This window comes from Acomys russatus, chromosome 31 (genome assembly GCF_903995435.1).
Source record: "Acomys russatus chromosome 31, mAcoRus1.1, whole genome shotgun sequence".
In the NCBI taxonomy this organism is placed as follows: domain Eukaryota; kingdom Metazoa; phylum Chordata; class Mammalia; order Rodentia; family Muridae; genus Acomys; species Acomys russatus.
The window spans coordinates 3552030-3564764 of NC_067167.1; the positions used below are offsets into that span (position 1 = coordinate 3552030).

General features: G+C 54.4%; 1 protein-coding gene across 2 annotated transcripts; it reads left to right on the forward strand.

Moving 5' to 3' along the window:
* The first annotated feature begins 695 nt into the window (after positions 1-695).
* Positions 696-12674, forward strand: Fsd1 (fibronectin type III and SPRY domain containing 1). Of its 2 annotated transcripts, XM_051139863.1 has the most exons (13): positions 696-859; positions 2105-2200; positions 2670-2801; positions 3188-3289; positions 5006-5028; positions 5214-5335; positions 5883-6092; positions 9152-9250; positions 11166-11325; positions 11558-11637; positions 11935-12186; positions 12288-12376; positions 12488-12674. In XM_051139863.1, exons 1-13 carry the CDS (start codon positions 845-847, stop codon positions 12596-12598), a joined length of 1491 nt encoding a protein of 496 aa, XP_050995820.1. In that variant the 5' UTR covers positions 696-844; the 3' UTR covers positions 12599-12674. The 2 variants fall into 2 exon arrangements, with proteins under 2 accessions (XP_050995820.1, XP_050995821.1); XM_051139864.1 differs by lacking the exon at positions 12288-12376.
* The last annotated feature ends 61 nt before the right edge of the window (positions 12675-12735 follow it).

Consider the following 12735-nt stretch of genomic DNA (forward strand, 5'->3'; position numbering starts at 1 on the left):
AGGGACCCACAGGTTCTCAACCAGACGCTGTTGTGTCGTGTCTCCCCGGCCCCCGCTAGACTCTGCCAGGTTGACAGCAGAGAGGGAGTTGAACATAATTAACATGTCTAGCGGGGGTGGGGATGGGGCAGTGGTGGCACACGCCTTTAATCCCAGCACTCAGGAGGCAGAGGCAGGTGGATCACTGTGAGTTTGAGGCCACCTGGTCTACAAAGAGAGTTCCAGGACAGCCAGGCCCATTAAATAGAGAACCCTGTCTCTAAAAACCAAACCAAACAAACAAATTTAAAAAACATGTCTAGATCTGAAGACCAGGGCCTGGTACAGAGGTTTCTAGGGGTAGATATAGTCTGGGGCTTTGTAGGATGTATAGGAGCTTGTCTCCCTGTGTGACCATAATGGCTGACCGATGGTTGATTGTACAGTTAAAGGCAGCAACGCGAGCCATGGAAAGACAGCTCTCAGGGTGGGCAGCCAAATGAGGGCAATGTGGGAGTAAGAGATAGTCCCGAGATCACAAGAGAGAACCAGAGGCCAAAGCCAGATATCCTGACTTCTTCCTGGGCGCTTTATTATCCCTCCTAATATCACAGACTGAGACCCAGGCTCTGGAGGAAGGCGAGTCTCAACTCCGGACTACATTTCCCAAGGAGCGACAGCCCCTCGCGCATGCGTAGTGCATGCAGTGATGGAGCGCTGACCGGGGGCGCGGCGGAGGAGGAGGAGGAGGCGAGGGCGCGGAGGGATTAATTGGCTGCCGGGTGCAGCCAAGGAGGTTTGAGGGTTTGGAGAACCAGCCGAGAAGGACCCCGCGGCAGGGCCCGGGCGACCCAGGGCTGCAACCATGGAGGACCAGAGGGTAGGACCCGGAGGGATGCGCGGAGCGGGCGCGGGGAGGGGACCAGGTGATGCCGCAGCGCCCCTCCCCCGCGTGGGCCGCCCGCTCCTTGGCCCCGGTTAACACACAGACCCCCCACCCCTCCCCCAGCCCTCACTCAGCACCTCTTCATCCCATCCTGGGCTCAACAGGGACCCCACCCCGCAGATCACTGACCCCAGCTCTGCACTGCCCAGCACCCCCACCCTGAGTGGGAGCCGAACTCTGGTGCCATTCTCTTCCACCTGCCCTGAGGTTCCTCCTTACCAAGCCCCGCCCTTCACAAGCCCTTCCGGGCTGCCCAGGTGAACTCTATCCATTTTCCAAGCTGACCTCTGCCTATCACACCTCTCCCAGGAGAAGTTTGTTTCTCCATGAAATCCCTTACTTCAAGCTAGCCCAGTTGGGTTTTGGCACTCGCCTTGCCCAGGCTACTCTCTCACTGCAGCTCACCTTCAACTTTCAAGATGTATATACTGTCCTGGGGTACACTCTTGTCATCCAGGCCCCCCCCTCCCCGAGGTAGAGGCAAGAGGTTGATGTGAATTCCGGGATAGCCTGGGCTACACAGTGAGACTGTCTCCAAAACAAAACAGCAAGGAGCTGGAGAGGTGGCTCAGTGGGTAAAGTGTTTGCTGTGCAAGCATAAGACCCTGAGTTCAAGTCCCCAGTGTCCGTGTAAAAAGTTATTGTAGCTGGGCAGGTGATGGCGCACGGTTTTAATCTTAGCACTTGGGAGGGAGAGGCAGGTGCATCGCTGTGAGTTCAAGGCCAGCCTGGTCTACAAAGTGAGTCCAGAACAGCCAAGGCTACACAGAGAAACCCTGTCTCAAACAACAACAACAACAAAGTTACTGTAGCTGCAAACACTGTAACCCCAGCCCTGGGGACACAGACACAGGAGGGTCCCTGGGGGACTTAGTGGCAGCTGGCCTGGCCCAGACTCAGTGAGAAACCCTCCCTCAAATAATATGTGGAGAGTGAGAGAGGATGACACCCCACACAACATGCGCACACACACACACACACACACACACACACACACACACACACACACTCCAAAATTAACACCACGTGAGCTCAGTGCTCAGGGTCTGTCCCTGCGAGGACTGCTGTGAGCCTCCATTTCCTTCCGTGCTATGGGAATGCTGCAGCCTCGCCTCGGGCCTGTATCCTTGGAGGGTGGCACTCACCCAGCCCACTGCCCATGGCCTTTCCGTCCCTCAGGAGGCACTAAGGAAAATCATCACCACCCTGGCCGTGAAGAACGAGGAGACGCAGACCTTCATCTACTCCCTGAAGCAAATGCTGCTGAATGTTGAGGTGGGCAGTGTGCTCTGTTCTGCAGACCCGGGTGGAGCGGTGCTGGGGACAGGCCGGGAGGCGTCGTCCCTCTGTGTCTGCTGCACACCTCGGTTTCCGTGTCCCCGTGGCCCTGGCCACCTCCGCCTCCTTCTCCTCCTCTTCTTCTTCTTCTTTGTTTTTTTGAGACAGTGTTTCTCTGTCTGTCTTGGACTCGCTTTGTAGACCAGGCTGGCCTCGAACTCACAGCGATCCGCCTGCCTCTGCCTCCCAAGTGCTGGGGATTAAAGGCGTGCGCCACCATCCTGCCCGACCTTGCCTTTTCTTTTTTGAGGCAGGGCCTCTGTGCAGCCTTTGCCGGCCTAGAATGTGCTCTGTAGAGCAGGCGGGCTTGGGACTCAACAGAGATTCCAACCTGCCTCTGCGCCCTCCCCAGGGCTGGGATTAAACACGTTTGCACCGCCTTCACGGTGGACCTCTTCCCGTGCAGGCAAACTCAGCCAAAGTCCAGGAGGACCTGGAAGCCGAGTTCCAGTCCCTCATGGTGGTTCTGGAGGAGCTGAAAGAATCCATGTTGATGAAGATCAAACAGGACAGGGCTAGCCGCACCTATGAGCTGCAGGTGTGCCCACCGCCCCCCACCCCCACCCACCCCACCCCGGTCCCTTCCCTAGGATTTCCCAAAACCAGGGCAACACTTCCGCTCAAACACCGCCAGTGGTACTCGAGGACTCCCCAACTCCAAGCTGGCTTCTCTCACGTTGTACCCAAAACTTCACCCTGATTTCTCAAGATCCCACACTCCCACCTGTGGCAAACGGACAGGCTGGGGGAGTCGGGTGTGACCCGGGCCACAAGTACGGCTCGTCCTGGCTCCCCTGGTGCTCAAGGCTTCAGTCTGCTCCTCCCCCCCTGGAGCCCTGTCAGGCCGTGGGTCCTGTGGGTGGCAGAACTCCGGATGGGTTTGTGGTGGCTGAGGGATCTGCCCTTGTTTCACACGGCCCACAGAACCAGCTGGCCGCCTGCACGAGGGCTCTGGAGAGCTCGGAGGAGCTCCTGGAGACAGCGAACCAGACCCTGCAGGCTGCAGACAGCGAGGACTTCCCTCAGGTGGGTGTCACAGGGGCCCTGGGGTCCACAGCACTCCTGCCTTCCCTTCATGTGAGTCTGTGGATCCTCCTCAGATCCACCAGGCTTGGCGGCAAGCACGTTTTCTCACTGAGGCCTCCCAGCAGCCCACAAGTCATTATATTTAGCTAATGCTTCCATGCAGCAGGCGTAAGTATGTTTCTGAGACCGTTCAGTGAGCAGCTGGACCCAGCGTGCAGTCGGTAGGATGCTTGCCTGCCCAGCATGCACCAGGCCCTGGCTTCCATCCTCAGCACCATATAGGCCAGGTGGTGCACATCTGTCACCTCAGCAGTTAGGAGGATGATCAGGAGTTCAAAGCCAGCCTCAGCTATGTAGTGGCTTCCGGCACAGCCTGGGCTACATGAGACCCTGCCACAAAAAGTAAAATAAGTTGTCTCAATGAATAAGTTATTAGCATAATCTCATGTCACTCAGTAGTGAGTGTATCAACACCACTCAGGATGGGTTTTTACTCTGTGGAGTGTCCGTTACTTTCTCTGAGGTTTCTGTAATTCTGAGCCATCTATATTTTTGTTAAATGTGAGGCTCTGGCCAGGAGTGGTGGCACAGGCCTTTAATCCGAGTACTTGGGAGGCAGAGGCAGGTGGATCGCTGTGAGTTTGAGGCCAGCCAAGGCTACACAGAGAAACCCTGTCTCAAAAAAAGTAATTAAAAAAATATTTGTTTATTTATTATGTATAATGTGTTCTGCCTGCCATGTACACCTACACACCAGAAGGGGGCACCAGATCTCATTATAGATGGTTGTGATCCACCATGTGGTTGCTGGGAATTGAACTCAGTTCCTCTGGAAGAGCAGGCAATGCTCTTAACCTCTGAGCCATCTCTCCAGCCCAATTAATTAAAAAAAGAAAAAAAAAAAAAAGAATTTTTTTTTAAAAAGTGAGGCTCAGAGCTGGTGGGGTGACTCAGGAGAACGGTGCTTCAGCCAAGCCTGATGGATCTGACCTCAATCCCCATATGGTGGGAAGTGAGACCTGAGTCCCAAAGGCTGTCCTCTGACCTCCATACACGTTAGAAATAAATATAATTTTGTTTGTTGGGTTTTGGTTTTTCGAGACAGGGTTTCTCTGTGTAACCCTGGCTGTCCTGGACTCACTTTATAGACCAGGCTGGTCTTGAACTCAAAGAGATCCGCTGGCCTCTGCCTCCTGAGTGCTGGGATTAAAGACGCGCACCACCATGCCTGGCTAGAAATAAATGTAATTTTAAAAAATATTTAAATTTAAATTTAAATTTAAAATATTAAAAAAAAAATAAAGCCAGGCAGGGATGGTGCACACCTTTAACGGCAGCAATCAGGAGACAGAGGCAGGTGGATCTCCGGGTTTGAGGCCAGCCTGGTCTATATTGTGAGTTCTAAGACAGCCAGGGTAACACAAATCCTATCTCAGAGAGAGAGAGAAAAACAAAAACAAAAACAAAAAAAACCCAAAGCAAAACAACAGCAATGGCAAAAAACCTAGAGTAAGCGCGCCTGTTGCCTACACGGGAGTGGGTAGGGGGCTACCATTGTCTGTGTCTCTTTGACATGCAGCCCGAGAGGGGACAGGTTAGCCCTTGCCTCCTGGCCAAGATTTTTGCCATTTGCCACCTGCCATGCCCTAGTCTCCCTGCCTGTATAGTAGAACAGATCTTGGTGACACCTTTGATTTCTGCTCTGTCTTTTTCTAGGCTGCCAAGCAAATCAAAGATGGGTAAGATGCCAAGGTCAGGCCTTCATCCCAGAGTCCTGCCTGTGTGTGAGGGTGGGGACACCCCACTGGGGGAGGCCAGGTCGTGAGCACTGCACAGGAACACAGGGCAGGGAACCCCAGATGTCCTAGCCTGGCCATTCTACCACCAAGTTGCCACTGGTTTGCTCCTCCCTCCCTCCCTGCAGCGTGACCATGGCCCCCGCCTTCCGACTGTCACTCAAAGCGAAGGTCAGCGACAATATGAGTCACCTCATGGTGGACTTCGCACAGGAACGGCAGATGCTACAGACCCTCAAGTTCCTGCCTGGTGAGATGGGGACCAGCTTGTGGGCCCAGGACTCTGGGAAGATTAGGAGTGGAGATAGAAAGTTCAGCCCACACTCACAGCCAACCCTGGCTGAGCCAGGACTGCACTAGGTTGAGCCTTGCCTGGGCTCTAGTTGAGCCCTGCCCACGTGAGGGTGGGTCTGTGGGTGGGGCCCTAGTCAAGCCCTGCTCATGCAGGGGTAGAGCCTGTGGGCAGTGCCTAACCAAGCCAGGTTCACTGGCTAGGGCTGTCTTGGGGGTGCGCTCTAATGGAGCCCCACCCACGCATAGCTAGGGCCTGTGGGAAGGGCCCCAATTTGGCCCCACCCACTGGGTTCTGTTACTCTAGGAAAGCCCTATTATGGGGATTGTAGAGAATTTTACCTCCTAGGGACCTGGCACTCTCAGGAGGACCACTGTGAGGAGGAGTCCCAAAAAAGCCACACCCCTAGTTAGTAGAGAATTTTACAGAAAAATGCCAAGTGGTAGTAACCTGAGATGATATAGAAAGCCCCACGGGGCTGACCCCTCTCCCTGGGCTTTGGCAGTGCCCAGTGCCCCCATCATCGACTTGGCAGAGTCCCTAGTGGCAGATAACTGTATAACGCTGGTGTGGCACATGCCCGATGAGGACAGCAAGATTGACCACTACGTGCTGGAGTACCGCAGGACTAATTTTGAGGGCCCACCCCGCCTCAAGGAAGACCACCCCTGGATGGTTGTCGAGGGCATCCGGCAGACTGAGCACACCTTGACAGGTAAGGGAGCACCCCTCAACAAATGAGGGAGGGTGGTTGGGCAGGTGAGGGAGTACACATAGGCGTGCGGGAAACAATGCCTGATGGATAAGGGAACGCTGTCAGGCAGGCGAGGGAGCACTCTAGGGTAAATGAGGAGCACTCACAAGGAGATACGGACGTTTAGTCGGGCACATGGGAGAGTACTGTCAGGTGAATGGAGGGACATGGCAGACAGGCATGTAGGGGAGCATAGCCTGATGGGGGACACTCTTAGGCAGCTGAAGTAGCATCCCTAAAAAGTGAGGGAACATTCCTGGGCAGGAGAAAGATTACTCCCCGACAGGAAGGAGCATTCTAGGCAGAAGAGGAAGCATTTCCTGACAAGTGAAGGAGCACTCCCAGGCAGGAGAAGGAGCACTCCCAGGCAAGAGAGGGAGCATCTGTAGGTAGAGAGAGCTTGCCTAAGCAAGAAAGGCAGCAGTCAGCCAGGCATGGTGGTGCATGCCTTTAAACTCAGCACTTGGGAGGCAGAGGCAGGTGGATCACTGTGAGGTGGAAGCCAGCCCGGTCAACAAGGCAAGTCCAGGACAGCCAACGCTAACACAGAGAAACCCTGTCTCAAAAAACCAGAAAAAGAAAAGAAAGAAAGAAAGCAGTCATTGACAGCTGCGGAGCAGTCCCCAATCAGCTTAGCTGTACATCTCACAGCCGCGCAGCCTCCTTATGGTACCATTGCCCTGTGTTGGTACTCTTGCCTTCCTGTAGCTCCCTGGGGTCTGAGAGGAGACTGGCAGGGTTAGCCTGTGGAACCATTAGCAGAGCAGACAGCAAGATGGGTGAATCTGTCCTAGTGTAGAGTGCAGGCTTCTCAAAGCTGTTCCTCCTCAAAGTGGAGGAAACTGAGGCATGGGAAGAGCTTCACCCTCATCTTTCTAGTTCTGCCATCCAGCTGCCGGACATGCGTGTGTCGGTGTGGAGGTCAGAGGTCCTTGTTGGCCGTCTCCATCTATGGCTCTCTACCTTAGTTTTTTGAGACAGTGTACCAGTGGCCTGGGGCTCAGGGTCAGCTAGCCTGTCTGCGCCTGGCCATTGGCTGGATGCTTCACACCTGGCTTTTTCCTTGGGCTGGATGACTGGATTCAGGTCCTCAGTAGCAGCTTACCCATCTCTGCTCCCTCCACTCACTAGTGAGTGGTAGGAAGATTCGGGGCAATTGGAAAAAGTCAGCAAGTCCAGGCATCCACACTGCGGGCAGGAGCTCGGGAGGCAGGAGTCATCGGGGCCCTAATGAGTTTACAAAACCTCTCCATGCAGGGAACCCCTGATTTTCCTCCCTAACTCTTACATCTCAGGCTCTAATCACCAGCCTGCTAGTTATCTGTAATTAGCATTCATGGTTAATAATGAGCATGCTAATTGTGGCAGCCGTGTCCGCCAGTGCCAGAGCCCCAGAAGCTACTGGTGTCCCCTCTGTACAGAAAGCAAAACAAATCTACCCTTGCTTTCTTACCCCACCGTGGGACCTCAGAACCTCCCACTCCAGGCCTCTCCGCTCCTTCCTGGTTTTGTTGTGCCTTTTTCCTCTGAGGGTAATCACACTGAAGCGAGGCCTCCTGTCTCCCCATCCGTGGCAGCTTGCTGAGTAGCTACAGTTCAGCGCCAAACCAAAGAAATGAAGGGAGAGGCGTGGCCCAGCTGCCAAGAGCTCACCTGGCAGGAAGGGAGCCCTGAGTTTCATCCCCAGCTCCGTGAATAGCCATGCCAGCACCGGGGAGGTGAAGGCAGGAGGATCAGGAATTTGAAGTCAGCCTTGGATACATAGAGAGTCAGCCTGGACTATGCGAGACCTGCCATATAAAAAGAAAACGGGCCGGGCGGTGGTGGCGCACGCCTTTAATCCCAGCATTCGGGAGGCAGAGGCAGGTGGATCGCTGTGAATTCAAGGCCAGCCAGGTCTCTAAAACGAGTCCAGGACAGTCAGGGCTACACAGAGAAGCCCTGTTTCGAAAAAGGAAAAAAAAAAAAAAAAAAAAAAAAAAAAAAAAAAAAAAGAAAGCAAGCAAGCAGAAAGCCATGGTGGCGCACACCTGTAATCCCAGCACTAGAGGAGGCAGAGGCAGGCAGATCTCTGTGAGTTCAAGGCCAGCTTGGGCCCTACTGCACAGTAAGACTCTATCTCAGAAACAAAAAGAGTGTGATGAGGCCTGTGTTCTCTTCTGTTCTGTTTGTTTGTTTTTGAGACAGGGTTTCTCTGTGTGGCTTTGGCTGTCCTAGAACTTGCTCTGTAGACCAGGCTGCCCTCACACTCACAGAGATCTGCCCGCCTCTGTCTCCAGAGTGCTGGGATCAAAGGCGTGTGCCCCCACCGCCCAGGGGGTGCTTGTGTTCTAAACTGGAGCTCTCTGATAACACAGTGAGCTATGGAAGGTGCTAGAGCACAGGGCATTGACTAACGTTTGCCATGGCAGCCAGGGAGCAGATATGAGGCTAACAGACATATAAGGCTAGGCTGGAGGTCGGGCTTGGTATCCTGAGTGGAAGGAGACAGTATGCAGAGCTATAAGCATGGAGCCCGGGCCAAGGACAGAAAAAGAGGGCGGGACCGGCAGGCCTGCCACCTGCAGTGACAATCAAGGGTCCCAAGAGACAGTCCGGTGGTATGAGCACCTGCCACTCCTCGCCCCATGCACACCTCCCACCCCGAGACAGGGCTTCTCTGTGTAGCCGTGGCTGTACTGGCTTTGTAGACCAGGCTGGCCCCGAACTCAAAGCGATCCGCCTGCCTCTGCCTCCCAAGTGCTGGGATTAAAGGCGTGCACCACCACGCCTGGCTTCTCTTATAGAGGACCTGGGTTTGGGTCCCAGCACCCACATGGTGGCTCACAACTGCCTGTAACTCCAGCTCCGCTGGATATGACACCCTCTTCTGGCTATCACAGACGCTGCATACAGGTGGTACATAGACACACATATACATCAAAATAAATCTTAATGAGACACAGACAGACAGACAGACAGACAGACAGACAGACAGAGGTGGGATCCCTGTGATCTTACCTCCTTTTCTTCCCTCCTAGGTCTCAAATTTGATATGAAATACATGAACTTCCGTGTGAAAGCCTGTAACAAGGCAGTGGCTGGTGAATTCTCCGAGCCGGTGACCTTAGAGACACCAGGTGACTGCTTCCCACCCCTTCCTGACTCTGTATCTCCTACCCGTCCTTCATAAGGATCTCGTAATGGAGTGATGTGACCTTTGTTGCTGTGGTTACTGGGGAGCTCACCCTTAGTCTATAGTGGCCATCTTCACTTGGATATCTTAGGCTTTTGTGGGTTTTTTTAACTTCTATTTATGAGGTGACCCGTGTGTGTGTGTGTGTGTGTGTGTGTGTAGGGGGTTTGTGCCTGTGGATAGCATCATCAGGAGTCATTCTTCAGGCATTGTCCACCTGGCTGGCCCGGGCCCTAAGAATCCCTGTCTCTGAGCGAAAGTTACAGCGCTGGGGTCAAAATGACACCACCGTGCAGGCCTTGTTTTTAACTTGGACTCTAAGAATTAGAATCCAGGGTTTTGGTTTTTGTTTTGTTTTAAAGATTTTTATTTACTTATTATTATGCATTCAATAGTTCTGTTTGTATGCACACCTGTACTCCAGATCACATTATAGATGCTTGTGAGCCACCATGTGGTTGCTGGGACTTGAACTCAGGACCTCTGGAAGAGGAGACAGGGCTCTTAACCTCTGAGTCATCTCTCCAGCCCCGAATCCAGGGGTTTTTATGGGGAACAGGTCAGGCTAGCACCTATCCCTTTTTGCAGTTAAGATTTTTTATTTTTTCCGAGACAGGGTCTCTCTGTGTAGCCCTGGCTGTCCTGGACTTGCTTTGTAGACCAGGCTTGCCTCGAACTCACAGTGATCCACCTGCCTCTGCCTCCCGAGTGCTGGGATTAAAGGTGTGCGCCACCATGCCCAGCCGCAGTTAAGATTTTTTAATTATTACTTTATGATTTTTTCCTTGCGTGTACGACAGTGCAGAAGGATGTGCTGTGCCCATGGAGACCAGACAAGGAACTGGGGTTAAAGACAGGCAGACAGTTGTGAGATGCCCTGTGGGTGCTGGGAATCAAACCCAAGTCCACTGGAAAGCTTGTGAGTGACCTCCAACCCCCTTGCTTTCTTAAAAAAAAAAAAATTAGTTAGTTTTTGGAGACAGCATCAGAGTAAGTATGTCCAGCCTCAGCATCCTGAGAGCTAGGATTGCAGATGTGGCTGGATGGAGTGGTTGCCCTGTCTCTTTCTCGCCCTCCCTCTTTCTGTCCTCTATGGCATTGGGGACAGATGCCACAGTCTCCCACAGTGAGTCTTTTGTGTATTGCTTTCAGAAGTCCCTCTGCTGTCTAGCCTAACTCCTTCTTGCTGTAGCCATGATCTCTCTCTGGGGTCAGTGGGAACACATGGCAGAGAGACAGGCTTGAAAATGCCTCAAGGGGTGCTGGAGAGATGGCCCAGAGGTTAAGAACACTGCTCTTCTAGAGGTCCTGAGGTTCAACTCCCAGCAACCACATGGTGACTCACAACCATCTATAATGTGATCTAATGCCCTTATCTGGTGTGCAGGTATACATGCAGGCAGAGCACTGTATACATAGTAAATAAATTAATTAAAAAGAAAGAAAGAGAGCCGGGCGGTGGTGGCGCATGCCTTTAATCCCAGCACTTGGGAGGCAGAGGCAGGCGGATCACTGTGAGTTCGAGGCCAGCCTGGTCTACAAAGTGAGTCCAGGACAGCCAAGGCTACACAGAGAGACCCTGTCTTGAAAAAATAAAAAGAAAGAAAGAAAGAAAAAAGAAAATGCCTCAAGACTCCAGAGACCTTTGGGCTACAGTCCCTTGGCCTTGTCCCTCTGGCTCACGATCAGCTCCCTCAACCTTCCTGTCCTGTGTCTCCCCATCTCTCCCCTTCCTGTCCGTCTCCCTCTGTCCTCTGTTTGGTCGGCCTGAGTTACTGGCCGTCTGTCTCGTCTCTCTATGTCTATCTGGGTTTCCCATCTCTGTGACCCCCCTCCCCGCCTCGTCTGCCTGGCCTCAGCGTTCATGTTCCGCCTGGATGGGTCCACATCTCACCAGAACCTGCGCGTGGAGGGCCTCTCTGTCGAGTGGGACGCCATGGGCGGGAAGGCCCAGGATATCAAGGCTCGAGAGAAAGAGGGCAAGGGCCGGACAGCGTCCCCTGTGAACTCCCCAGCCAGGTAGCCCGTCTCCCCCCCTGTCCCCTGAGTCTCCAGTGGACACACTCACTGTGATCAGTTTTGGCCAGGACTTGGGCGGAGGGAAGGACCTGGAAGTAGAGCTTAGTTGGTTAGGCATTTTTTTTCCCAAGCTGAGGAAAATGGCAGGCATGTTCACAGTGGCTGGTATGGACCAGCGAGGCTTCCCCTAGGGAAAAGTGTGACCTGAGCTCAATTTCCCTGCTGTCCGCAGAGGGACTCCATCTCCCAAGAGGATGTCCTCAGGTCGTGGGGGACGGGACCGCTTCACAGCTGAGTCTTACACGGTGCTGGGTAAGGAGGGGGCGGTATAGGATACTGGGGAGCTGGGGGCGGGGCCTGGGCAGGGACATGGAGTGCTGGGGTGAGGGGTGGAGGGGGGTGGGGAAGGAGGGTGCAGTATAGGATACTGGGGAGCTGGGGGGCGGGAGCCTGGGCAGGAACATGGAGTGGGGGGGGGCGGGGGGGAGGCAGGGGGGGGCAGGGAGGGGGTGGCGGGGAGTAACTTGACCCAAGGGAGCAGCTCAAGAGTATATGGGAGGTGTACACCTTCGGCTTCATTCTGGCCCCTTCCCTGTCCCTGTGTCTCAGGGGACACGCTGATTGACGGAGGGGAGCACTATTGGGAGGTGCGCTTTGAACCAGACAGCAAGGCCTTTGGCCTGGGTGTGGCCTACCGCAGCCTGGGCCGCTTTGAGCAGCTGGGCAAGACAGCGGCGTCCTGGTGCCTCCATGCTAACAACTGGTTGCAGGCCAGCTTCACGGCCAAGCATGCCAACAAGGTCAAAGTGCTGGACAGCCCGGTGCCCGACTGCCTGGGCGTGCACTGTGACTTCCACCAAGGTACCATCACTTTTCCCTATCTCCATCCCAATGTGCCGGCCCCTCCCCTGGTCCTCACCCACCTCCTGACAACTGTCCCCCCACTCCTCCCCTCACCCCAGGCCTCCTGTCTTTCTACAATGCCCGCACCAAACAGCTCCTGCACACCTTCAAGGCCAAGTTCACACAGCCCCTGCTTCCAGCCTTCACCGTGAGCCTGCCGCGGTGGGAAGGGGTGGGCTCCGGTGGGAAGGAGTGCACCGGGCCTGTCTGTGGGAGCCGGGACTCCTGGCTGAGCCTTCCTGTCCCCTACTCTCCCCAGGTGTGGTGTGGAAGCTTCCAGGTGACGACAGGCCTGCAGGTCCCCAACGCTGTGCGCTGTCTGCAGAAGCGTGGTAGTGCCACCAGCAGCTCTAACACCAGCCTTACCTAGGCCGTGGCCGCCTGCCAGCTGGGGCAGTTCAGCCTGGCATCTCCTCCTCTGCTGCTTGGAGCCTTAACTCTGGAAGGAAGGGTCAAGGTCCTTTCCCCACCTCACTTCATAATAAAGATAGACCACTGGTGACACTA